Here is a 27,290-nt window from a genome sequence, read left to right as displayed (position 1 = left end):
TGCATGTAAGTTATTTCATTTCTGTGGAGAAATTATATTGATATTTGAGTATTGTACAAGTCTAAAACTGCAAATGATGAGGGCTTCCTAATACTTATCACTATATTTTAGTGGCACCTTTGGAACAGTATTGAGTCTGGAGATTGCTGACTCTGTTCTCTTTGCTACAGGTCTGTCCAATCACAGTATCCTGAACATCATCACCTGGGAAGCAGAAAGCAACAGACACACAATTCCCTTACACATTGGCAATGAAAAGGCAATGAGTCAGAATGGAATAATGTATGGTCAGATAAAAAAAATCTGGAGTTTTGCTCAATTACTGTGGGTGTCAGGAAAATGTTTTGCACAACAATTCCCTAGGAGATTAGTATGCGGGGTAATGTCAGTAAGAGGACAGATTGTATGTAATCTGTGCCAGGGATGAATTCGATAGGATAGGTGACATTTTATTATTCCATTCTTCATGTTCATACTCTGCTCTGTGTCTTTCTGGAAGGATTCTTGGCAGAAGAGGAACACTTGTCTGTTTAAATCACAACCAGGTTTTACACCACAACACTTCACAGAACCTGGGAGCAGAATGTAAATCTCAACAACCCCCTGCCATCTCTTGCAGTCAGCAAGGAGTCATAATTTATGCAGATATTTAGAAGACCCACCTCAGTTCCCAAGGAATTAGTCCGGGTTGTTTTAGAAGCTGTTTGCCCCCCTAGTCCTCAACACTGACTCCTCTCACCACCCAGATGGCCACTCATGTCAACCCTTGTTTCCTATCCAGCTGCATCCAAATATCTCCTTGGTTACTCACCCTCACACATATAATGGAGGCAAGGGAGGAGATGTCAGGGGTCCTGGCAGTAATTTTAGAATCCTTTCTTGTCATAGGCAAGGTGCAGAAGACTGGGGAACTGCTAACATTGTGCCATTGAGTCATAGATTCATAAAGCATAGAAACAGGGCCTCTGCCCACCATGTCTATACCTACCAACAAACACCAAATTTTACAAATCTTATTTACCTGCACTTGGTCCATAGCCTGCTTTCCCTGGCATTTTAAGTGGCCATCCACTCCTTTAAATGTTATGAGAGTATCTGCCTCCACCTCTCTCTCAGACAGCATGATCCATATGCCTATCACCCTCAGGGGGTAAAACATTTTTTTCAGGTCTCCTCTAAACCATTTACTTTTCACTTAAACTTAAGCCCTCTGGTCTTAGACACATCTGTCCTGGGGAAGAGATTCTCATGATGTACTCTGTCAATGTCTCTCATAATTTTGTATACCTTAATGAGAATTCCTGTCAGCCTCCTTGGCTCCATGGGAAACAAACCCAGCCTATCTCTCTTCATAACTGAGACTCTTCATCCCAGGCAACATCCTGGTGAATCTCCCTTACCCTTTCTGGTGCTATCATGTCCTTCCGATAGTGTGGAAACAAGAACTGCATACAGTATTCCATCTGACGCCCAACTAATATTTCATCAAACTGTATCAAGACTTCTTTGCTTCTATAATCTATACCCCAGCTAAGGAAGGCAAGCATCCTGCATGCCTTCTTCGCCACCATGTCCATCTGTGCTGACACCTTCAGGAATCTATGGACTTGTACACCAGAGTCCCTTTATTCTTCAGTACTCCCCAGGGACCTACCATTCATTCCATATATCCTTCCCTTATAAGACCTTCCAAAATACATCACCTCACACTTATCTGGATTAAATTCCAGCTGCCGTTGCTCTGCCCAATTTACCAGCTGACCAATATGAGGCTGCAGCCTGAGACCATCCTCCTCACTGCAAACAACACAATCATTTTTTGTCTCATCTGTAAACTTACCTTCCACATTCCCATAATTAAAAAAAGGAAGGAATAGACCAGTCAAACACCAGCCAAACAGCCTAGCCTCAATAATGGGGAGGTTGTTAGAAGTTACCTGAGGGACAGAATATATCTCCCTTTGGAGAGACATGGATTCATCAGGGATGGTTATCATAGAAATCCTACAGAGTGGAAACAGGCCATTTGGCCCAAAAAACCTACACTTAGAAGCAGTGAAGGTTGAAAGGGGACCTGATTCAGGTGTCTCACATTATAAGGTGCATAATGATAAAGGTGGATATAGCGATAATTTTCCATCAGTTGAGGAGATAGTAACTAGGGAGGATAGATTTAAACTATGAGAGGAATAGAAGAGAATGTCTTTCATTTAGAGGGCAATGAGACTCTGGAGCTCACTGACTAAAAGGTTGGTTGAGTCAATAATTCTTGTAATACTGCAGCAGTATTTAGATACTTGATTTGATTTAATTTATTATTGTCACATGTACATAGGTACAGTAAAACACGTTTTTTGCATAGTACAGGCAGAGCATCAAAGTGCATCAGGATAATAAATAAAGAATATAATGTCAGGGTTGCACAGAAGGTGAATTAAGAGCAAGAGCAACATTAAAATTAAAATTTGAGAGGTCCATTCAGAAATGTAATAATATTGGGGAAGAAGCTGTTCTTGAATCTGTTTATATGTGAATACAAACTTCTATATCTTCTGTCTGACAGAACAAGATGGAAGAGAATATAACCAGGGTGGAAGGGGTCTTTGATAATGTTGGTTGCTTTCCCAAGGCAGTGGGGAGTATAGATTGAGTCAATGGTTGGAAGGCTGGTTTGCGTGATGGACTGGGCTGTGTTCATGACTCTGTAGTTTCTTGCAGTCTTGGGAAGTGCAGTTGTTAAAACATGCTGTGATGCATCCAGATAGAATGTTTTGTGGACATGCAGAATTTCCTTAGCATCCTACGGAAGTAGAGACTTTTTTGACCGTTTCATCTACATGGGTGGACTAGGACAGATTGTTTGTGATCATCACTCCCAGATGCACTTGACTATCTCCACCTCAGCATAATTAATACAGACAGTGGCGTGCCCTCCAATCAGTTCCTGAAGTCAATGACTAGTTACTTCATTTTGTTGACATTGATGGAGAGATTGTTGTCTTTAGACCATTTACTAAGTACTGTATCTCTTTCCTGTATTCTGTCTCATCATTGTTTGAGAACCACCCTACAGCAAGGGTGTCATCAACAAACTTGTGAGTGGAGTTGGGGCAGAATTTTGTCACACAGTATTGAGTATATAAGGAGTAAGGAACGTATAAGGAGTACTTACTAGCAGTGTCATAGTATCCAAGGCTATGGATCAAAAGCTGAAAAATGAGGTTAGCATCAACAGTTATTTGCTTATTGACATGGACGTAATGGGACAAATAGCCTCTCTCTATGTTTTAATTGTTTCTGAGTCTATGCCCTGAACCAACTGCCCATGTACCCTTATCATCAACAAAGTCCTTCCAGTGTCAACTAATGCTTGGCCTGCTATATTAATGTGGCATTGGAACTCAGCCAAATATTCATAATATTACTATCCATCATGGGAAGTATCAACAAAGAAATCCACCAAAAATGCACAAAAGATAGTAATTTGTTTTTCTAACTTGGATCAGACAACCTGACAATCTAAACAATCCAACAGACTTTTTTTGTTAACTCACTGTCAGTGTCAGTCTATTTTTGACAAATTTAAAGAACTGGTCGATTACAAAACTTCAGATCACGACACTTAAACAGACTTTATCTGCTCTTCAACAGCATTAAGCCTATTCGATCAAATTAGAGCAACTTTACTGCAGGTCAAGGCCCTCAGAACAGTCAAAATAGGGTCTGTTTAAACTTAGCTCTTAGTTAAATAGCTACGCTCAGTTTGCATTTCCCACCTGTTTAAATCATGCCCTAGCTCCTTCTCCTTGCATACAATCACTGGATCTGTTGAAAATGGAAAAACGTCATTCGCACATTTTTAAGGGTCTACAAAGTCTTCCAAACTCTGGCAAAATCCAGAGATAATGGGAACTGCAGATGCTGGAGAATCCAAGACAACAAAGTGTGGAGCTGGATGAACACAGCAGGCCAAGTAACATCTTAGCTCCTAAGATGCTGCTTAGCCTGCAGTGTTCATCCAGCTCCACACTTTGTTATCTGGGAAAATCCAGTGCAGATTTAGAGTAAATATATTTAACTTTACATCATAAATACAGTCTGTGAATAAAATTGTGACTGTTGCTTTCAAAACTCAAATTGTGAGTACATGGGATGATTGGACATAAAATAAGAGTGTCGAGGCTTTGGGATTATTATCTGAGCTTTATCAAAAAATGATGGAAAGATTTGATTTCTTTGCCTGATGCGATCTCTGAGTATATGATCGGTTGAAAGAGGGTTATTTTCTGTTGTTTTTGTTTGAAGGTATTCAGGGAAGGAAATTTTTACAAACAGATAACTCCCCCATCCCACATTTGACAGTAAGAAACTACAATTTAGAGAACATATTAAGACTCTCTACATTTGTGAAATAAGGTTCCAAGGGTTAGAGTTAAATGTATTCATGGAATCCAATAGACTATAAAGGTAGTTATTACACTGAGAGTATTGAAGGGCATTAGGAACTTCAGCAGTCATTTCCCCACATCCTGCATGATAAGGGCAATCAGACTACATGAGATGATGCTGGAATGTAGTAATAAATTTTTTTCCCCTTTATGATTCATACAAATAGGTAATGGTCTGATTTTTAGATTTTTACAACTGAGAAAAAAACTAACAAAGTTTAAACTTTTAGAAATATCGAAAATAGGAACAGAATTAAGCTATTCAGTCCTTTCAGTCTGCACTACAATTCAATTTGATCATGAATGATCATCCTACTCAGTACCCTCTTCTTACTTGCATCCCATCCTACAAGGTTAAAAGGAGAGTTGAGCAGAAGGGGTGAACTGGAAAAATTGGACATTGCGGTGAACATGAACAGTAACATAGAGATAACTTAGAATGTTCACTCAGCCAAAAGAACTCTTCTGAGGAAAGGTCATTGGACCTGAAATGTTAATTCTATTTTTTTCTTCACAGATGCTGCCAAACCTGCTGAGCTTTTCCAGCAACTTCTGTTTTTGTTCCTGATTTACAGCAACTGCTGTTCTTTTGGTTTACAATTCTGAGACTTTGTACAGTTGCAATTAATTAATACAGTTGTATTAATGACCTGGATGAAGGAAGTGAAGGCACCCTCAATAAGTCTGACATAAAAATAAGTGAGAAGGCAAGTGGTGAGGATGACAAATAGTCTACAGAGGATTGTAGACAGGTTAAATGAGTGGACAAAAGCTTGACAGTGGGAATATGTTATCTAAAAATCTGAGGATATGCAATTTGGCAGGAAAAATAAGGTAGCTGATTATTAATTAAATGGAGAAACACGCAGAAAGCATCCCCATCCATGAATCACTATAAGTTATTATCCAAGTTCAGTGGGCAATAGGAAAGACAAATTGAACGTTAGTCTTTATTTCAAAGGGAATGGAGTGTAAAATTAAAGCGATTTTGCTAAAATATACAAGGCACTAGTCAGACAACAGCTGGAATATTTAAAGAGTTTAGGGTCCCTTATCTAAAGAAATATATATTTTGGTATTGGAAGCAGTCCAGAGAACGTTCAGTGGGCTGTTACCAGGTATGGAGGGACTCTGTTGTGAGGAGAGTTTGAGTAGGTTCAGTCTGTATTAATTGAATTATAGAAGGCAACTGACTGGAATACACAAGATTATTTGGGGACTGAAGGGTAGACGCAAATAGGTAGTTTCTCCAAGGGCATAATCTCAGAATAAGGGGTTGCACATTTAAGATAGACATGAGAGGAATTCCTTCTCTCAGAGGGTTGTGAACAGTGACATTTTTGACCACAGAGGGCTGTCAAGGCTGAGTCATTAAGTATATTCAAAGCTGCTTCAGGCAGATTTTAAATTATTGAATTTATCAAGGGTCATGAGGTCAAGGAAGGAAAGTGACGCTGAGGATTATCAAATCAGCCATGACCTCATTGAACAGCAGAACAAACCCAATGGGCTGAATGACCTACTACTGTTCCCATGTCCTATGGTCTTATGATCATGCATTAAGAATCCCATAAATCTTATATTCCTAAACAATGTTAACTCCTTTACTAAACTTTACAAGGAATCCTTATAATAATGCAATTATTCTTCTGATATTGGCTAGTGTGAGATGTGGTGCATTATTGTAACTGCACAATGCAGTCAAATGACAGATATATATTCCATCTACAATCCTTCCATAATAAGGAATTCCCAGTTGCACATAATCATAGAACATTAAAACATGGAGACTGTTTGGCTAAGAATCTACACCACAAATTTATCTACATCAATAGGAAAAGTGAACACTGAAGACCAGTCACTCGCCAATATTCTTAACAGTTAGTCATAAATGTTACTGGCAGAAGTCAAAACAATAACATTCAGCATGGGAAAAGGCAGCTGACAGCGGGGAGGGGAGAGGAGGGGAAGAAGTGGGTAGAGAATGGTGCGTGCCATGAAACAATAAGCTTAAGTGCTCATATTTTTAAAAACTTTTACTCTTTTTAAAAGCATGATTGTATTTACAGCTACTGTACTATAGGCAGGAGGCACAACAGGGGGAAATATCACTTAATTGACATTTATAGTTAGCATTCATAAACTAATATCACCTCAAGTTACTAAGAATTACATTTCTGTGAATTTGGCAAAGAAATACAAAGAATTCATTTTAAAATTGGGAATGGGGATTACTTCTAATTCACTCACTTGTGACCAATCTCATGTGCAATTGTGAATGCTGAACCCAAGCCAATATCTTCATTGATGCTGCAGCTTCGCTCAGGCTCGCACATTCCAGCCACTGAGGCCAAGCCTGAATAAATATAGGGAGACACAAAGGGTCAAGCCAAGGTGTTTCAGTCTTGTTATAAAGGCTTAGGTTTTTTTTATACATATAAAATCTATGTACACAGAAGGAATAATTGGCACAAGGTTAAGTTTATAGTCATTTGCGTATTCACTGGAGGGAATTGCACTTTACAGGCCAGACATTAATTTTTTTTTTGAGTCACAGCCAGAACTGGAAAACGTCTAGACTAGAGGTTAGATTTATAAATTTACTTCTGGTAACTTGGGACCACCTGAAACTTGAGCCTGAAGAGGGATCTAAAACCAACATTCTTATTTTTTTTTTCTATTCTTACCTAGCAAGAAGTAAAATGCACTTTTTGTCAAGCAATTTTTTTTTTGGAACAGCAATTTGTTTATAGTGCAGCAAATTGTTAAAATAGGTAATTGTTATCTTTACACATTTGAATTTGTCACATGTAGCAGTTTTATAAATAGAAGAGAAAATAATTCTGAAATAGCTTAGAACTGCAGTGAGGAAGTTATCTTTCAGTATTTTAAGCAATAAATTATGTTTAAGAAAATATTTAAATACCGAATGAAAAATAGAGCTTCTGGCCACTAGGTGCTTTTAAAACAATGTATAATCCACAGCCATGCCTTTGAGCCTTATAGGAATCTGCTTATGAGCAGACTGTACACTTTGAAAGCATCAGTCAGCAGGTTTTGATTATTCTAGTATAATTTCTAGCATTGGTAAAAGTGACAGACTGTGGGTTACAATTATATTCAAATCATATGGTAAATGCTGCACCATGTTTGTTCTGGAGCAAGATGCAACTGAATCAAGAACCCACAATGTGTCGTATAGTCCTGGTGTACAGTTTAATCATAAAACTCATAAAACTGTATGAAAATAAGTCAATTGTTTGTGCACAGCATATAAACCCAAATGTAAATGTGGTTTTGTTTTTCATGCTTTTCAGCAAAATAGAAGTGAAAAAAGTGCTGCAAAATTCAACGTATCAATAAGATTTGCTATTGCCAATCATGGTAGTATTCAGAAAATAACAGATGAAGGGTGAGAAAGCACAACAGTAGTTTCTGTGACAGAAAAGCATAATTGAAATAAAATGGTAATAAAAGATAGATTTGCTAGTGCACTTCTAGAAACAAAGTTAGTTATTACATATATTGGTAATATTTTCATGATGTTCCTAGTTGAGGAAAATACACAGTAGGTTTATTGTTTAGCAGAAGGCTGTTGCTAGGAAAGAAAAAAAATGAGCAATGCTTTACCTAATTGAAACATGAAGTAATTGTAAAAGATGATTTTAAATAATCTGAAATAAACCACCTTTAAGAACAGCCAACTGACATCAAAAATAGAAGGTTAATGAATCAATAAGAACAACTGGGAAACAATACTTGTTGCTATGAGTAAAAACTTACCTAAGGTTCCACAGGGTTTGTTTTTATAGGTGCAGATGTCATATCTACGAGAGAAGAAATTGCAAAGAATTCAGTAGCATATAAAATATTGTTTTGTTTCATATAGCTAGTCCATTAACAAAGCATAGTTAACACTTGTAGACGATGATTGGTGAAATTATATGTTGCCAGCTAGTATTGGCGCTTTCAGCACAATAGTAAAAATGATGTGAACAGCACGCTTACAGGATTTGGCTTCAAGCCAATGGGACATCTGCCAGTTTAAAAAGTTAAACTTGATCCTTGTAGCCATAAGCTTCAATGAAAAGAAAATGGCTTGAGGTGAATAGACGCAATATGTCTGGAGACACAGTCACAGTAATGGTTGGATCTGGGGCCTTTTCTTAAAAAAAGGAAACAAAATTCTAACTGTGAATAGCTGATGGACTTCCAAGATGGTGAGATTAATGCACATTTTTGAAAACAAAATATTAATGGTGAAGTAAATGTCCATCACATTTAATTTAATAATAGAATACTTCCCTAACAGGTCTTCTTCATACTTTGACTGGAAAACATCTTTTCCGAGCCAACTGGCTAAGTCCAGGTTAACAGTACTGGAAACTGCAGAAGTGAAACCCCTTTAAAACATTTTGAGTGGCAGTAAGATAATGACATTAGGATGTTGCTTTCATTACTCTCTTTCATGTAACACATAAAAATTGTACCCTTCCCAAGCACTGAGAGACCTATTCTGAAAAGCACCAAAACAGCAAGTATAATTGACATATTTTAAAACCTTGTTTGTAAATGCAGATAGCCCTCAAGCTGAAAAGGCAGGTATTGCAAAAGTTTGGTTCAGAAGTACATAAATGAATGTTTTTTTTAATTTGAAGACTGACACAGGCACTATTCAATAGGTATCTATCTTCATGCTTTAAGCATAGTGTGGGATACAGGCCAACTTGCCAACCTACAAACAAAGATGGATCTTACAGACATTTTAGGACAACATAGGTTCTATGGCACCTTGGAGCTAAATGTGTGCACAAAGGGATGGGACAAGGAGGGAAAAGTGTTAATGCTATAAGGCAGACTGAAGATTATATTATTTGATAGCCTCTTTGGCATCTGCAAGCAACAGTTCTAAATAGTATGTTCTTTCCCAATTGCCATTAAGAGAATATAGAAAAATGGAAATTATTTCAAAAATGTTAAGTGCTTTCAGTGACCCAAGATCAAGCTGTTAACCTTATAAAGGACTTTGAGGAGTTAAACATTAGATTTTAAAAAACAGGGCTTCAAGGAAAGTAATCACAAAATTGTTCCCACAGTTCTACATCTAACCAATTTAGAAATGGTATACCAGATAGACACATCACTAATAAAATTTAAAAAAGCACTTCAGATCTTGAGGATATTAAATCAAAATTTGGGAAGGGGGAAGCTCACTACATTTCAACAAAACACTTGTCCAGGTTATTGTACACAGGGAGGAAAATGAACAAGCAAACAGATTTAAACCAGGAAGATCAACAGAACTACAATTCAAGAGTGGAATTTAAATGATGATGCATAGGACAAATAATACAGAAGTGGTAAAGTTGGAAATTTATTAAAATTTGAGCTTGGAGGAACTTAAGAAAAGAGACAAGAAACTGAGGAAACAGAAAAGAGGAAAACTGAAAAAGGTAACCATTTGGAAATGTTCAACATGGAAAGGTGAAAAACCAGCAACGGTGAAGGAGGAGCTGATACAACACATTAATCTGAATTATAACTTGCTGAAGCTTACTTTTTTTTGGCTCATCACAAGCTGTGTCAAGTTTGGGGGCTTTTTTGCCATCAGGCCTTGCACATTTTCTTGTCATATCTTACCAAACACACCTCATTAATAATCAAACCCACCCCTAAAACATCTGTCTGTCTGATTCCAGCCCTACCTTACCATGTACCATTCCCAGAACAACTCACTACTCAGTGGATATTCGCCTAAAGGCGAGTGACTCTTGCACCTGCATCACCTTTGAGATGCCATTGTGCACATGGACAAGAGTTGGCAAATTGGCCATTGGCCTTCACCGGTGTCACACTGTCCATGGCTGACACTCCCTCATGCATACAACCCCAGTCTCTCACTCTAGTTACACCACCACGCTACTACTTTCCGCGTCTGTATTTACATCCCATCCAAACACTTTCTCTGCTTCACCACTACTCTTCTCCAGTTGCACACTTTAGACACACAGCTTCTCATTGTCCAGCAGGGGAACATCATAGACAGAAATCAGACAATTCCAAACATTAGCTTTTATAAACAGAAAGTAAATATATACATATGTAACATAGAAACAGAGGTAAGCCATTTGCCTCTTCAAGATTGCTCAAACATTCAATATGACCCTGGTTTATCATCCAGCTCAGTACCCTGTCCCACTTTCTTCCCATACCCCTTAATTTCTTTAGCCATAAGAACTATATAGTCGAAAACATTCAACACTTTGGCCTCAAATGAATGCAGAGACAGAAAATTCCATAGGCTGACCACTCTCTGGGTGAAGAACTTTCTCCTGATCTCAGTCCTAAGTAGCCAATGCAGTATGCTTGGACAGTGGCTCCTGGTTCTGAATCCTCAATCACCAGGAACATCCTCACTGCATTTACTCTGTCTGGTGCTGATTCATTTATAGGTCACCTACTGGCCCTGGAAGAGCCAGTTGCATTGATGATGAAAGTGCTGGTCTCTTATCCAGTATGGCATCTTCACCAAGTTGGTGAACACTCTGAAGCTGAACGGATGATGGAGACATAGCCCGCATCAGCGGGGTGCAGCATATTTCACTGTCTGGAGGAGTATGCTCAGCCATCACCTGCATGGTTAACCAATGATAACTCTTTAAAGACCTGCTCCTTCAATGTGTATCATACACTTTAAGCATCCTGGGACATTCAGAGCCTGTGTCAGCATTGCACCTCACCTGGGATTGCTGTCAGGCCTGATCCTCCTGTGTTCGCTTTAACCTTCTTAGAAAGGAAAAGGCAGTGACCAATAAGCCCACCCATGGCTGAGTGTTGGACTCTCAACTGAAATGACCAATGTTGGGAACACAAGGAGTGGAAGAGGTTGTTGGCAAGCAGTGCAAAAGCCCCCTTTGGCCATTCCCTCTCAAACAGATAAACCTTGTTGGATACTGTTGGGGAGGGATGCAATGTAGTATATATGGATTTCTCAACATTTTTGAGGAATTCAACTTATCTAGCCAAAATCAAACCATCATTGTGAATTTGAAATTCTGAGCCAGGAACCAAATGACCTTGTTGACAATTTCTCAACAGGGGTGAGAACTGTAACCAGCGAGGAAAAATTCAGGAAAAGGATGAAATATATTAGACAAGCACATGTGGCGCTCTGCGTGCCTTGATGTACCAAGAACTGTTATAGGAACTGTTGTGAAAGTAGAAAGGGTTCAGAAAAGATTTACGAGGATATTGCTGGGATTGGAGAGTTTAACCTATAGGGAGAGGCTGAATAGGTTGGGGCTATATTCCCTGGAGGGTCGGAGGCCTGGGTGGACTTTGTAGAGGTTTAGAAAATCATGAAGGGCATGCATAGGGTAAATAGGTAAGATGTTTTCTCAGGGGTGGAGGCATTCAAAACTAGAGGAATAGGTTTAAGGTGAGAGGGGAAAGATAATAAAAGGGTCCCGCAGGGCAGCTTTTTCATGCAGAAGGTGGTGCATGTATGGAATGAGCTGCCAAAGGCAGTGGTGGGGGCTGGTATGATTACAGCAGCTAAAACGGATCTGGACGGACATATGACAAAGACAAAGACAAAGAAACCTACAGCACAGGAACAGGCCCTTCGGCCCTCCAAGCCTGCGCCGATCAAGATCGTCTGTCTAACCTGTCATCTATTTTCTAACGGTCTGTGTCCATTTGTTCCCTGCCCATCCATGTACCTGTCCAAATATATCTTAAAAGACGCTAACGTGCCTGCGTCTACCACCTCCACTGGCAACGCGTTCCAGGCGCCCACCACCCTCCATGTAAAGACCTTTCCACACGTATCTCCCATAAACTTTCCTCCTCTCACTTTGAACTCATGACCCCTAGTAATTGAGTTCCCCACTCTGGGAAAAAGCTTTTTGCTATCCACCCTGTCTATACCCCTCATGATTTTGTAGACCTCAATCAGGTCCCACCTCAATCTCCATCTTTCTAATGAAAATAATCCTAATCTATTCAACCTGTCTTCATAGCTAGCGCCCTCCATACCAGGCAACATCCTGGTGAACCTCCTCTGCACCCTCTCCAAAGCATCCACATCCTTTTGGTAATGTGGCGACCAGAACTGTACACAGTACTCCAAATGTGGCCGAACCAAAGTCCTATACAACTGCAACATGACCTGCCAACTCTTGTACTCAATACCCTGCCCAATGAAGAAAAGCATGCCATATGCCTTCTTGATCACCCTATTGACCTGCGTTGTCACCTTCAGGGAACAATGGACCTGAACACCCAGATCTCTCTGTTCATCAATTTTCCGTAGGACTTTTCCAATTACTGAATAGGAAGGATTTAGAGGGTTATGGGTCAAATGCTGGCAAATGGGATTAGATTTATGTAGGATATCTGGTCAGCATGGATGGTTTGCAGTGAAGGATCTGTTTCCATGCTGTATATCTCTATGATTCTATGACTCTACGAACTCTGATTGAGATATTACAATATCACAAGCTGTTGATGCCACCAATGCACATGAGGCATGAATAGACAAATGAAGACGCTGACAATCCAAAAATCTAGTCTTTGCCTTTGATTAAGTTGAGAGAGTTGGCAAGATTAAAGCAGTAAAACAGTAACACACACCAGATGGAGTGAAACTGGTGCAAGAGCTGTGGCCTTGAGTTCACAGCCAGAAAGAAATGTCCCATATACAGATCAAGAGCTTGGTGAAAGTCCAATCATTGAAAAAGATGCGCAGAACAAAGAAATAAGATGGTCTGGAATTAATCATAAACACAGCAACAGGGCAGATGAGAAGGGAAGTAAATGAAAACACTCATACCCACGGGTCATGACAACAACAATTTAGAGGACACAATAGACAGAGAAGTCATACCACTGCATAAAACATCTTGATGAGAAAGGAAATGCTTAATGGCGAGTTTTGAGAAGATTTGTAGCTCAGGTTGAGGTTCTGGATGTGAGTTTGCTTACTGAGCTGGAAGGTTCGTTTTCAGACGTTTCGTCACCATTCTAGGTAACTGATGATGTTACCTAGAATGGTGACGAAACATCTGAAAACGAACCTTCCAGCTCAGCGAGCAAACTCACATCCGGAAATGCTTAATATCATTCATATCAGAAAAAAAAGTTGAGAAATAAGCTTACAGCAATAAATCGGAAACTGAAGGTTGACACTGAAGGAGAGCAGCATTAGTCTATTCAGACAATACCAGAGATCTTCCCAGAAAATGTGAAAGAAAATGGTTGCCAAAGAACGATTCTCAAAAATCAAGTGCTATCATCCCAATGGAAATGGAATTAGGATTTAATCGAAATCAATGCAATTCAAAAAAGAAAACACACTGCCTAACTGACTCCACCAGAATAGAAAATGTTGCTATCCTGAGTTTGAATATCTTCAAACAGTTGTGCTTTCTCTCAATAAATCTCAGTTGCCTGCAGATTTCAGAGCCACAGTACTTATGTGGCTAGTCCGGTTGAGTTTCTGGTTAATGGCAAGCCTCAAAATGTTGACAGTGGGGGATTCAATGATGGTTACACGATTGAATGTGAAGCGTTGTTAGTTAGATCCTCTCTTGTTGGATACTGTCAATGCCTGGTACGTATGGAGTGTGTAAGTTACTTGCCACTTGTCATCACAAATCAGCACTGCCCAGGTCTTGCTGCATTTGGAAATGGGCATCTTCGGTATCTGAGGAGTTATGAATGGTGCTGAACATTACGCAATCATCAAGAAAATTTCCCACTTCTGCTTCAGTATCTGAGAACTTGCGAATAGTGCTGAACATCATGCAATCATAGGCAAACATCCCCACTTCTGACCTTATGATGGAGGAAAGGTCTTTGATGAAGCAGCTGAAGATGGCTGGGCCTAGAACACCACTCTGAGGATCTTCTGCAGCGATGACTGGTCTCCAAAAACCATAATCATCCTTCTTTCTGCCAGGTATGACTGCAAAAAGCGGAGCATGTTTGGGATAGATCTTGATGCTTAGCTTTGACATGATCAATCCACCAGACAGAACCACTGATGGCTTTTGTAATACCCACATTTTGCCTGTCCCTCTGCCTGGTGATGATACATTTGATTATGCCTGGAACATGAGTGAATACTTGGTAATTTGTTGAGTTTTCGGGAGTTGGAAAGTTGTGTTGCTACTTAAGAACTCATGCTTAATGCACATTTTTAGCAAGACAAGATCACTGTTGTTACAACCAGCAACTTTAATTTTCCAATGACTCATTCCTGTGGCTGGTGATCAGCACCGATACTGGCATTGCAACCACATAGAAAGACTACAAACAAACAAAACAGAAACCGAAATTGCTGCAGAACCTCAGCAGGTCTAGCAGCATCTGTAGAGAGTAAACAGAGTTAGTGTTTCAAGTCCAGTGACATTTCTTCAGAATTTAGCATATCTGACATTGGCACAGCAGCAATCAAGGAACTTCGTCATTGAATTTATCCTCGACTTCATTGAGGCTAGCCATGGTAGGGGTATACACAGTGATGCGAGTCACTGGCCTAATGCAATGCAGGGGTAGTTTAAACATAATCAGATGATCATTAACATCCTTAGGAAACCAAGTCAACTTACTAATGAGATAGCACATGACAATAAGTGCTTTCCTATTCCATGTCCACTTGAAAAGAAAATGTAACCTTCACCAATTTCCTTGAACTTTAGAGCTTCAAGTGGGCCTATCTGACTGAGAGGGGCAATCAGAATTTATAGCTAGCCAACTCTCTAACCACAACAGCAGATGTCTTCAGGACTGTTGCTTGTGGTATATCCATGCCAGTACACCAGTCCCATACACTGATGGTGAGTGGGGTCACCTATATTTTCTTTTTTGAAATTGGCTCATTGATGCATTGATAGAATCTTTAACAGCTGCAGCCAATGGGGCAGGGAGGTGAAGAAGACAATATTTAGGGGTCCTTCTCCCACTCATAGCAGGAGATGATCAGCGTCCAGTCACTCAGAAGACTGCTGAATTCCAATTCTGCTCTATCTTATTGAAGACTTGAGTGCAGTTTCACTGCAGTTATAGGTCCTGATGAAACCACAGCTGCTGCTACATCACTCACTCGTCACTCCAAAGCTTGTAACAGATGATGGATGACTGACAACAAAGAAAATAAACATGGAATCTATGTTAATTAGATAATAATGGAGAACAGCCATCCATCATTACCCTTGCTCTCTTGTTCTGCCTTATTCACCCCAGTGGGCAGGTGTATTTTGCAAGATTCAATATAATATGGAACCAACAGGAAGACATTAAAAATCATTTAGCCTTGTGTCAAACCAAAATAAGTTAATGCCTCAAAGGTAAAAAGGTTAAGTAAAAATTATCTTTTAGAATTAACTTTAATTGGTTGTGTGCTTTTTTTGTGAGGAAATAAGACATTGTAAAAGTTATCCTGATATTACTGTTTGTTACAGAAGGAATTGATTCCAGAATGCTAATTATTTATTATATTCCAATTTCTCTCCTGTCTTTCAAATATGTTAAAGTATGCAAAATGAACAGATGAGTGACATACACTGGATGATCTGGTGCAGGGTTCCAGAATTGACAGTGTTCTAATTCCACCCATTTTGTGCTACTTAATGATGTGTGGGTCCATTCCATCATTGCAAGTTTGCTCCAGTGCCATAATGTCCTTAAACAACAATTTACATAAGTTTTTTTTAAAAATTTGGAAATAATGAAGGAGTGATTAGCAAACTACATGAGATCTCACATGCCCTAAAATAAACAAATTGAGTACTGAATAGTTCTGAAGCTCTGGTTAGGCCATGACAAGAGTCTTGTGATTAATTCTGGTCAACAAACCTTAGGATAGATTTGAGGGTTCTTGAGATGGTGGAGAGGAGATTTGCTAGAATGGTTGCAAGGAGCCAGAATTTTAGCTTCAAATGTTAAGTTAGAGAAGCTGGAATTATTCTGCTTGGAGTGCTTATATTTGATAGAGATTTTAAGGATGATGACAGTTTCAAATAGGATAGACAAGAAAAACCTGTGCCCTCTAGCTTATCGTGCAAGAGACATGGATGGAAAAAGATGCAGGGAAACAAGGAAGAGCTTTTTTACTTAGAAAATGGCATTAACTTGGAATTCATTGCCCATGAGGATGATGGAAGCAGAAACATTAAATGATTTTGAAAGGAAATTAGATGGGTGTTTAAGAAAATGAACTTGCAGGTCAATGGTACAGAGTGGGTGAATGGGATTGACTGATTGACTCTTCAGAGAGCTGGCATGGACCCTAAAGGCTAAATGTCCTCCTGCTGTGGTAGATCGTTCTGTAACTTATCCTGCTATCAGGCATGAGGTGAAAGCTGTAGATAATGTCATCGTGGCATCTGAGCCTCCTCTCCTGACACCAATCCTCCCTTTCTACTTTCACATACCCAAAAGCTATGATCAGCCATTTCCAGTCTCATGAAGAAAAGCAAAGCATGTTTCATAGCTTTGATGAAGCTAAACCATTGTTTGATGTGATACTCACTTCCAGCAGTGAAGATCCTCAAAGGATATATCTTAGAGGATAGAAAATAGTCAGGATATGCTTATGAAAAACTACGGAGCATAAATGGCCTGCAGTCAAGTTTGGGGAAATGACAGAGTTGTGTGGCAGCTCCCTGGAAGATGAGGTCAAAGGTGCACTTTGCTTTTGGGAATTCATATTGATTGGTCAGTTGCACGTATGGATATTGTATCTCCTCCTCTTTCCTCTTTGCCTCCCTGTCATTGACAGTCCTCTCAAGCCTTAACCCTCTTCACCTTCCTTTTCACTCTGCTTCCTGTATCCCCTATCCTGCCTCTGAGCCTGAATGACCTTTGCCCCTAGCTGAAAGCCTGTTCTGCCATGTCCCTATCAGCTTCCACACAAACATGTTTCACTATGACATATTCTTCTGTTTGTGCGAGTACTGGAGCTACACTAAAGTAAGTTGAAGAACTTGCATATACCAATGTAGGCTAACTCTTAATTACTTCCATCTGCTATGCTTTTTTTGTTACAACCGAACTTAGCAATCATTGAATCTTACAGACTGATTTCCAAGATATGTGGTGCAAAAAAATCAGCTCCATACAGTCTGAACTTTCCAAAGTAGGAAATGTGACCTGATAGTGATTGCTCCCAGCAGACTGCCACTACCCCTACCCCCTCAGCCTTGTAGCTGCTGCATTGCCCATGGCATCTGGAATCTCCTTCTACCAGCCTCACCCTGGAGCTTCAACTTTTAATCTGACCTTGACCTTTGAAGGGACTCCACTACCGCCTCCTCCTGAAGTGTTAAAGGCAACATTCCAGGCTTCAGTTCTTAAAATTATTTCAATTTCTACTTTTAAAAGTGCTAAATATCCTTTGAATTTGGTTCACACCAATGGTTGGGAACTGGATCTTGCCAATTTGAAGGCAGGAGATAATCAGCTTGTACCAAAAGGAGAATGACAATGGTGAGCAATGGGAACTCTGTTGAAATGTTGAGGAAACTCATAGTATTCAAAATTAACACTACTTATTAAATTAAATAACGCAACATTTCCCCAGTCACCGCAGGATAAATTCTTCAAAGAAAATTGTTGAATGCTGCCCATTTACTGTGACTCAACAGAAAGTCCTGACAAATTTTAAATACAAATTTCCACAAGTAACTTCATTGCCTCCTCCAATATAACCAAGCTACTGTCAGCACTTCCATACCTGCTCTGCACACTTCATCTCCCTTTTGCTGCTCTTGTATTGGTGATTCGTCCACTCTCGTGGCTTTTTGCCAGTCCTCTACATTACCACTGCTGCTATCAGCTACCTCAAGACAAAGGGATTTCCCTCCCATTGTTTCCACATCCTGGGACCTCTATTCCATTTCTTTCCTATACCAGGACTCAGCTGTAGCTGTAATTTTCCACAATACTCTCAGATCCCAATACAGATTCTGGGGCAGAGTTCCCCAACACAACTGTCCGTTTTGTCTTCCAATACCATGATCCCAAATACCACAACTTCCTCTTAATTTTCCCACATGCCAACACCCATCCTCTGGAAGATACTTTGTCTCTCCCAATCCGCTGCAACATTCACACAACATAACCACCTGACCACAAAGCCAGCAGACCTTGAATTTTTGCCACACATATGTACATCTTTTCTCTCAGCAACGTAGAATAATTCTATGTTGCAGTTCTCTATACCCTAGGCTTTCCTAAAAGGCAAAACAAAATTACAAATGCCTAACCTAACTTTTAGGAGTAATAAAAGCAATTGATTTACTTTCCATGCAATCATTGATGTTGATTAACAAGGGAGTCAGAGTTATCCAGTGCAGGTAGGAAAGTGGAGATGAGGCTATTATCAGATCAGCCATGATCTCATTGAATGGTGAAGCAGACTTGAGGGGCTGAATGGACGATTCCTGCTAGTAATTCAAAAATATTATTAATGCTCTATAAACATATTATTGTAAAACCTCACTCCGATACATTACGTTCAGATAATTTGAGGGCTGGTAATATGTTATTGAATTTTTATATCCTCTCAACAAACATAAGTAACCATGGATGTCAAAAACTGATTGTTGGAGGTTTCCCTGTAAAATGAAATTTTAGAATTCATTTTCTGCCAACTTGGCTTTGTAACTTGCAATTTCTTTTTGAATTAAATAGAGCTATTCAGAAGAATCCTAAAGAGTCTCACTGATATTCACCCCGTCCATAAGACCATAAAATTTAGGAGCAGAATTCAGCCATTTGGCCCAGCGAGTCTGTTCTGCCATTCAATCATGACCAATACTGATCATGAAAGTGAAAAAGATCACCAAATTTACCTAAATTTACCTAATATCTTGTTTTCAATTTTCCTTACGCAGCTCTCCGCACACAGGAATCAAGTCAAAGACTCAGAGGGGGGTGGCAGAGATAAAGATGAAATGCCCAGTAAATTTTGTAAGGTAAAATAATCTGGGTAACTCATTTGAGAACGTATATAGCTGATAATCTATGTTTATGACATGGAGAAAAACATTTGGAGAAGGACAGTACATAAGGGTTTTTACACTCTGGCGCATCCTCACGATGATGACACAAGCTGCACATCACTATCTATAAATGGAGAGTGTGGGTGAAGTTGGGTCACACTTAACCAGACCAGAGTGAAACTTGGGCATGAACACACGAAGAAGACAGAATAGTCTTTACCAAATTTACTCTAAGTTAGAGCCTGGTTATACCCATGATTGCCATGTACAGTAGTATTCAGTATTAATGTATAAGAAAAAATGTTATATTGAAGTCTAAACCTGACGACAGTCCTTAACTTTGACTTGTCCCTAACTCATAGTGTGGCATCAAACCATGTGAAAAAATCCCAGGGACCCTCTGACCCTGCACACTCTTTAGAATTGTGCCAGTATGTCTCCACACATGCTCCCTATTGTTCGTCTCTCATTTCACTGTTTTAAATTTCAACTACCATGTTTCTCTCTGTGATTCTAGCATATCCATGTCCTGTGACACTGAATTAGTATCATTTTTACTGTCAGCCCTCCAAGTTGGGTGAGGTGGGATCTGACAAGCGGCATAAGATCATGCTGTAATCTTGAATGGTACGGCAGCATTCGAACCCAATTCCCCAGAACGTTACCTGGGTCTCTGGATTAACAGTCCAGTCGACCACTAAGCCATCACTACCCCCATGAGATACTTCAATTAACATGGATGTCATAAAAGTTAATCAGACATAAAACATAGAATAAACAAAGCTATAATATATATTCCTAATTTAAAGGAGGAGGGTAAAACATTCTATTTCACATTCTTTGCATTCAGAATGTCTCAATCTGCCTTACAGCCAATTAAGTCTTATTGAAGTATAATCACTGTTGAAATGTGACAGTCAATTTGCAGATAGTAAGTTCCCACAAACAGCAGTGAAATGTATGAGCCACTAATCTATTTTAGCAGTGTTAGTTGAGCGATAAATGGTTGCCAGCACACTGGGAAAGTAAGGAACGTGGAAAGGAGAACTTCCTGCTCTTAAACAAAACCATAGAAACTTTTACACCTACCCAATCATTTTAATTTAACTCCGCATTCAAAAGACTGCATTTCTGCAAGTTTAACAAGCTCATACTTCTGCAATACATTGTCAGCATTGAAGGATGTTTCGAAGTTTCAGAAATGTACATCAGCCCACACCTTTTGATTTAAAGAGAGCAGTGCTTTTAAAGAACCAAATATAAAATTGCGAAGCAGATGAATTAATGTGTGTCATAGCAACAGGCCTTTAAAGGAAAAATAAAACACTCTTGAGTAAACTATATAAATCCTAGCCACAATTACTTCCTACTTTGGATAGTGATTTATGTTTATTTTGTGTGCACAATAGGCAAGGCTGACATTTATTGCCAATGCTTAATTGTCCTGGAGAACACGGTGATAAACTGCCTCCTTGAAACATTGCAGTCCTTGTGGTTTATGTACCTTCTCTGTGCTATTAGGAAGAGAGTTCTATGATTTTGACCAGACAACACATTTCTCAGTCAGAATAATACATCCCTTGGAGGAAACTTGCAGATGATGGTGCTCCATCTAAGTAGCCCAGTAGTTATATGGCTAGTCCAGCTCAATTTCTGGTGGATGGTAATTTTCCATATTGTTGGCTGTGAGATAGCGCTGTGCTGTAGCTGTACTGGAATGGCTTGACTACAGGTTTAGCTAGTTTTGGAAAACAAATCTTCAATAGTATGGTCAGGATGTCAGAAGGGTCCCGAACTGAAACATCAACTTTCCTGTTCCTCTGATGCTGCCTGGCCTGCTGTGTTCCTCCAGCACCACACTGTGTCATGAAGACCTACCGCCTGTACAGTATCCAGTGCCTTCAGCATTTTCCCCAACATCACATGGAATGAAGTGAGTTGGCTGAAGACTGGCATTTGTGGTGCCCGTGATATCTGGAAGAAGCCGGGATGAATCAACCTCTTGGAACTTTTGGCTAAAGGCTGTTGATAGAACAAAACAGGACCGCTAAGAACAGGCCCTTTAGTACACTATGCCTGTTCCAACCATGATGCCAGTCTAAATTAATCCCATCTGCCCCAACATGGGCCACATCCCTCTACTCCTTCCCTGTTCATGTGTCTGTCTAAATGCTTCCTCAACTTTGCTATCGTATCTGCTACTACCACCTCCCATGGCAGCATGTTCTAGGTATGGTCACCCTGTTTCCCTGCACATTCCTCTTAAACCTTTCCTTTCTCACTGTAAATTTATGCCCTTCAAGTATTTGGTATTTCCCCCTGGGAAAAAAGATTCTGGCTATCGACCCTATCCATGGCTTTCATAATTTTATCTGCTTCGATCAGGTCGTCTCTCAGTCTCCATCTCTAAAGAAAACAATCCAAGTTTTTCCAACCTCTCCAACGCAATCCAGGCATCATCCTGGTAAATCTCTTTTGCACCCTCTCCAAAGCCTCCACTGTGGGAAACAAAACTGCACACAATACTACAAATATCGCCGAACTAAAGTCTTGGACAGCTGCAACGTGACTTGTCAGCTTTTATACTCAATGCTCAAGCTGATTAAGGCAAGCATGCTTTGTGCCTTCTTTACCTCCTAATTCACTTGTGCTGCCACTTTCAAGAAGCTATGGATTTGGACCGCATGATCCCTCTGCATATCAATGTTTCTAAGGGTCCTGCTCTACTCTCAATCATCTTTGTTAATTCCTCAAAAAACTGAAATCAAGTTTGTGCGCCAAGACCTCTTCTATATAAAGCCATGCTGACTAGCCCTAATAAGTCTATTCTTCTCCAAATGTAAGTAAATCCTGTCTTCAAGTTTCTTCTTCAGTAATTTGCATACCACTGATATATGGCTCACCAGCTCAAGATTTCCTGGATTATCCTTATTGCCTTTCTTAAACAAAAGGGACAAGATTGGCAATTAACCAGTCTTCTGAGACCTTGCCTGTGGCTAAAGAGGATACAAAGATCTCTGTCAAGGTCCCAGAAATCCCCTCCCTTGTCTCCTTCAGTATCCTGGGATGATTCCATCAGACCCTGGAGAATTATCTACCTTAACATTTTTCAAGACACTCAAAACCTCCTCTTTCTTAATATCCACAAACCCTAAAACATCAACATACCCGTTCCTAATCATGACATCATCCATGTCCTTCTCCTTAGCAAATACCAATGCAGCGTACTCATGAAAGACCTTACCCGGTTCCTCTAGCTCCTTGCATAAGTTTCCTCCTTTGTCCTCAACCTACCCTTTCCCTAGTTCCCCATTGCTCCTGATACGGGTATAAAATGCCTTGGGATTCTCCTTAATCCTTCTAGTCAAGGGTGTTTTTGCAGCCCTCTTAATATGTTGTTTGAGTTCTTTTCTGCTTCCTTTATATCCCTCGGGACCCTTGTTTGATTTCATTTTTCTAAACCTTACAAATTTTTCCTTTTTCTTTTTTACTAAAAAACATGGGCCTCAATTTTTGCACTGATGTGCTGGTCTCCCACATCATTGAGGATGGAGGCCATCTTTGTGCTGTTTCTTCCGCATGTCAGTTTTTTAATTGGCCACCACCCTTTATGACTGATGTGGCTGTTGGATCATTCAGCTTTGTCTATCATATTGATACTGATGCTGCTGGCTATTCAAATCATTCTGCATTATAACTTCACCAGATTTGACCTAATTTTTAGATATGTTGCTACTGCTCTGGGATGTCCTCTTGCCCTCTTCATTGAACTTGAGTTCGTGGTAATGGCAGATTGAGAGATATACAGGCCATGAGAGTTACAGATTGGTGTTGAATATAATTCTGTTGCTGATGATAGCTCACAGTGTTCATGGATACCCATCTGAGTTGCTGGTTCTGATCAAGATCTAGTCTATAAGTGTACTCATTGTGCTACACAACAATGGTGGGAACCCTCGATGTGAAGGTAGTATTTCATCTCCACAAGAACTGGTCACTCCTACCAATACTGTGTTCCTACACTTCCTTTTATTCTATTAGCCATAACTGTGCTTACAAGTCTGTTGTGCAATACGTTATTGTTTCCTTTTTGGAGTTCATATACATCATATCAATAGCATTGCCTTGATTAATCATCTCCTACCGTAACAAAAAATTCCAGTTAGTCAGTTAAACATGTTCTTCCCTAAGGAAATCCCTGCAGATGCTCCTTAATTAACCAAGATTTGTCCTGAATCATTATTTCTAAAGGATTCCCAACTACTGAAGTTAAACCCACTGATCTCTGCTTCCTTCACTTATCCTCACTCCCTTTTATGAATGGTATAACATTTGCAATTCTCCAGTCCGCTGGTACCACCCTTGAATCTAAAGAAGTCTGAACAATAATTGCCCGTATCTCTGCCATTTCCATTTCCACTTCCCTTAGTGCCCAGTACCAGAACCTTTCCACTGCTTCTACATACACAAAGCCTGTGCAAATCCTCCTCTTGATCAATTCTAAACTTTTCCAGCAACTGAACTTGCTCCTCTTTCACCGTGGCCTGGGCAGCATCTTTCTCCTTAGTAAAGACAGATGCAAAGTATTTGTTTAATACTTTGGTTGTGACATCTGGCTCATAGGAACATGGGAAAAGAAGTAGTCCAATCAGGCCTGTTCAGCCTACTCACCCACTCCATTAGATCATGGCTAATTATCTATTTCAATGGCATTTTCCCATGCTTTCCATACCCTCTGAAATCATTAGTCTCCAGAAACCAATCAACTTCTTGTCTTGAACATACTCAGTGAATTAGCTTCCACAGTTCTCAGGAATAGAGAATTTCATATATTCATCACACTGAGTGAAAAACAATCCTCCTCATCTCAGTCTTAAATGGACTAGTCCTAATCCTGAAGTTATGCCCCCTAGTTTCAATCTGGCCACTATCAAGCTGCAGCATGGGATCCTTACTCCTACACTTAAATCTTCTGATGATGGACACCAACATACCATTGCCTTTGTAATAGGTTGCTGCATATGCATGATGACTTTATGGACTCATGGTCAAGGCCATCCAGGTCCCAAAAGACACTTGCACTTCCAATCTTTTACCACTTGAAGGACATTTTTTTTTGCTTTTTCTATACCAAAGCAAATGGCTTCATGTTTATTCACATTATACATGTATATAAAATCATGAGGAGCATAGATAAGGTGAATAGCCAAAGTCTTTTTCTCAGGATAAGGGAATCCAGAGCTAGAGGCCTTAGGTGAGAAGGGAAAGACTTAAGTGGGACCTGAGGGACGCCTCGTTCACACAGTGGGTGGTGCATATATGCAATGAACTGCCAGAGGAAGTGGGTAGAGACGGGTACATTTACAATATTCAAAAGACAGTTTGGGTCGGTACATAAACAGGAAAGGTTCAGAGGGATATGGGCCAAATGTGTGCGCATGGGACTAGCTCAGTTTAGGGAACCTGGTTGGCATGGACAAGTTGGACTGAAGGGTCTGTTTCCGTGCTGTATGACAGTATGGCTCTGTCATGTTCTAGATGATTCACTTCACCTGACCAAGTCATCCTGAAATTTCCTTGCCTCCTCCTCACAAAGTACATTCCCACCCAGTTGTTGTCATAAGCAAATGTGGAAGTCTCATAATTAGTCCCAACACTGGTTCACTAATGTCCTTTAGGGAAGGAAACTGCCAACCTTACCTGGTCTAGCCTACACGTGACTCCAGACCCACAGCAACATGATTGACTCTGAACCACCCTCTGGGCAACTAGGGATGGGCAATAAATGTTGCCTAGCCAGCAACGCCCTCATCCCGTGAATGAATAAAGAAAACATTCAAGCACCACACACTCTTCAGCTGGAAGTGACCATGTCTATAAATGTGCTAAGCTCTCAGTCTCTCAGATGAAACACAGTGACACAAGCTGCTACTCAGGCTCAAAAAATTGTTTTTAAACCATTTACCTTTCTCTTTGGGTGCTTATGCCTTAGAGAAGGGTTGGCTTTGTGGCAATGTTGCTGGGCTAGAGGTCCAGGCTATGAGGATACAAGTCTAAATCTCTTCATGGCAGTTGTTGAAATTTAAATTTAATTTTTAAAAATATCTTGGAATTAAAAACTGGTCTCAGTAATGATGATCTTCGAACAATCCAGCAGCAATTAATGTAAAAAACCCATCTCATTCACTAATGTCTTTTAGGGAAGGGTATCTGGCATCCTCACCTCATTCATCTTACGTGTTATTCCAGGCCTACATCAACATATTTGACTCTGAACTACTTCTGAAATAGTCTGGAAAGCTATTCAGATAAAGGGCAAATTACTGGTTTTGCCAACTCACATTGCATGAAAGAATAAAACAAACATACCTGTTGTAAGTTGTGTGGTATGTCTTGAAATGCTAACTGAATACTAATACTGCTACCTACCATCAAAACTTTAGTGTATTCTTGCAATCCACTAACCAACTTAGTTCTTAATTCTTCCTAATTTCCTTTATTCAGATTTAAGACCATTGTTTCAGAATGAACTTTACTGCGTTCAAACTTTATGCAAGCTTCTATCATACTGTGGTCACTCTTTCCCAAAGGCTCCTTTATAGCAAAATAATTATTTATTTCTCAATACATAACACTAAATTTAAAACAGCCTGATCCTTCATTGGCTCCCAATATCCTACTGCAAGAGTCCACCTTGAGTACATTTGAGAAATTCATCCTCCACAGAATTAGTGCTGATTTGACTACCCAGTCTATGCGAACATTGATGTCAGCCACTTTACTGTATTGCATTTCCAAGTTCATAAACTGTACCATGTCCAACACTACCGCTACAGTTTGGCAGACTGTAAATAACTCACTTCATGTATAAATCTCATTTTTGGTCCCTAATTGGCCCCATTGCTCCTACTATTCCCCAACTGTTCTCTCACTCATACATGATCAACTTATCCTACCCCATTCCCAAGACTCCCACATCTAACAGTGTCTCCTTTTTCAGTGAATTGCAGACATCCTGCTGTTGAAAATTCTCCTGAACACACTCCAGGAGCTTTTGCCACTCTCTCCTTTTACACCCCTACTATCCTAGTCTACATTGAGATAACTGAAGTCCGTCATTATAACTACGCTATAATTTTTATACCTTTCTGTAATTTTCTTCCAAATTTATTTCTCCACATCATTGCCACTTTTTGGTGTTCTACAGACTACATCAAGCAATGTAAGTTCACCTGTTTTGTTCTCCAGCTCCAGTCAAATTGACTCTGTCCTTGACACGTTTGAGACATCCTTTTCTTCAACACAGCAATCATCTCCTTCATTGATATCACCACCTCTCTATTTTTCAACCTTTCTGATTTTTTCAAAACACTTTTCTCCATAGCATTTAACACCCAGCCCTGCCCTTCCTCAAGCAAAATCTCTGTTATAGCCACAACATGGCGCACGGCGGCTCAGTGGTTAGCACCGCAGCCTCACAGCGCCAGGGACCTGGGTTCGATTCCAGCCTCAGGCAACTGTCTGTGTGGAGTTTGCACATTCTCCCCATGTCTGCGTGGGTTTCCTCTGGGTGGTCAGGTTTCCTCCCGCAGTCCAAAGATGTGCAGGCTGGGTGGATTAGCCATGCTAAATTGCCCACAGCATTCAGGGTGTGTGGGTTATAGGGGGATGGGTCTGGGTGGGATGCTGCAAAGGGTGGTGTGGACTTGTAGGGCCAAAGGGCCTGTTTCCACACTGTAGGGAATCTAATCTAATCTAATCTAAAAAAAGACATCCTATTTTCACTTGGGGTAATCTGTGCCTGCAGCTCAAAATCTAATTTGAGACCTTAAGA

General features: G+C 40.0%; 1 protein-coding gene across 1 annotated transcript in view; it reads right to left on the bottom strand.

Annotated features, from left to right (window-relative positions):
* Window positions 1-27,290, bottom strand: part of adamts6 (ADAM metallopeptidase with thrombospondin type 1 motif, 6) — a 324,888-nt gene that overhangs the window by 174,572 nt on the left and 123,026 nt on the right. Inside the window, exons 8-9 of the mRNA XM_048554806.2 lie at window positions 8,232-8,275; window positions 6,699-6,804 (exon numbers count right to left, since the gene is read on the bottom strand). Coding sequence (XP_048410763.1) covers window positions 6,699-6,804; window positions 8,232-8,275 — 150 coding nt within the window. The remainder of the gene's footprint in view (window positions 1-6,698; window positions 6,805-8,231; window positions 8,276-27,290) is intronic.

This window comes from Stegostoma tigrinum, chromosome 1, assembly GCF_030684315.1.
Source record: "Stegostoma tigrinum isolate sSteTig4 chromosome 1, sSteTig4.hap1, whole genome shotgun sequence".
NCBI lineage: Eukaryota > Metazoa > Chordata > Chondrichthyes > Orectolobiformes > Stegostomatidae > Stegostoma > Stegostoma tigrinum.
Note: the sequence above shows the minus strand (reverse complement) of the source record. Positions and strands in the feature narration are given on the sequence as shown.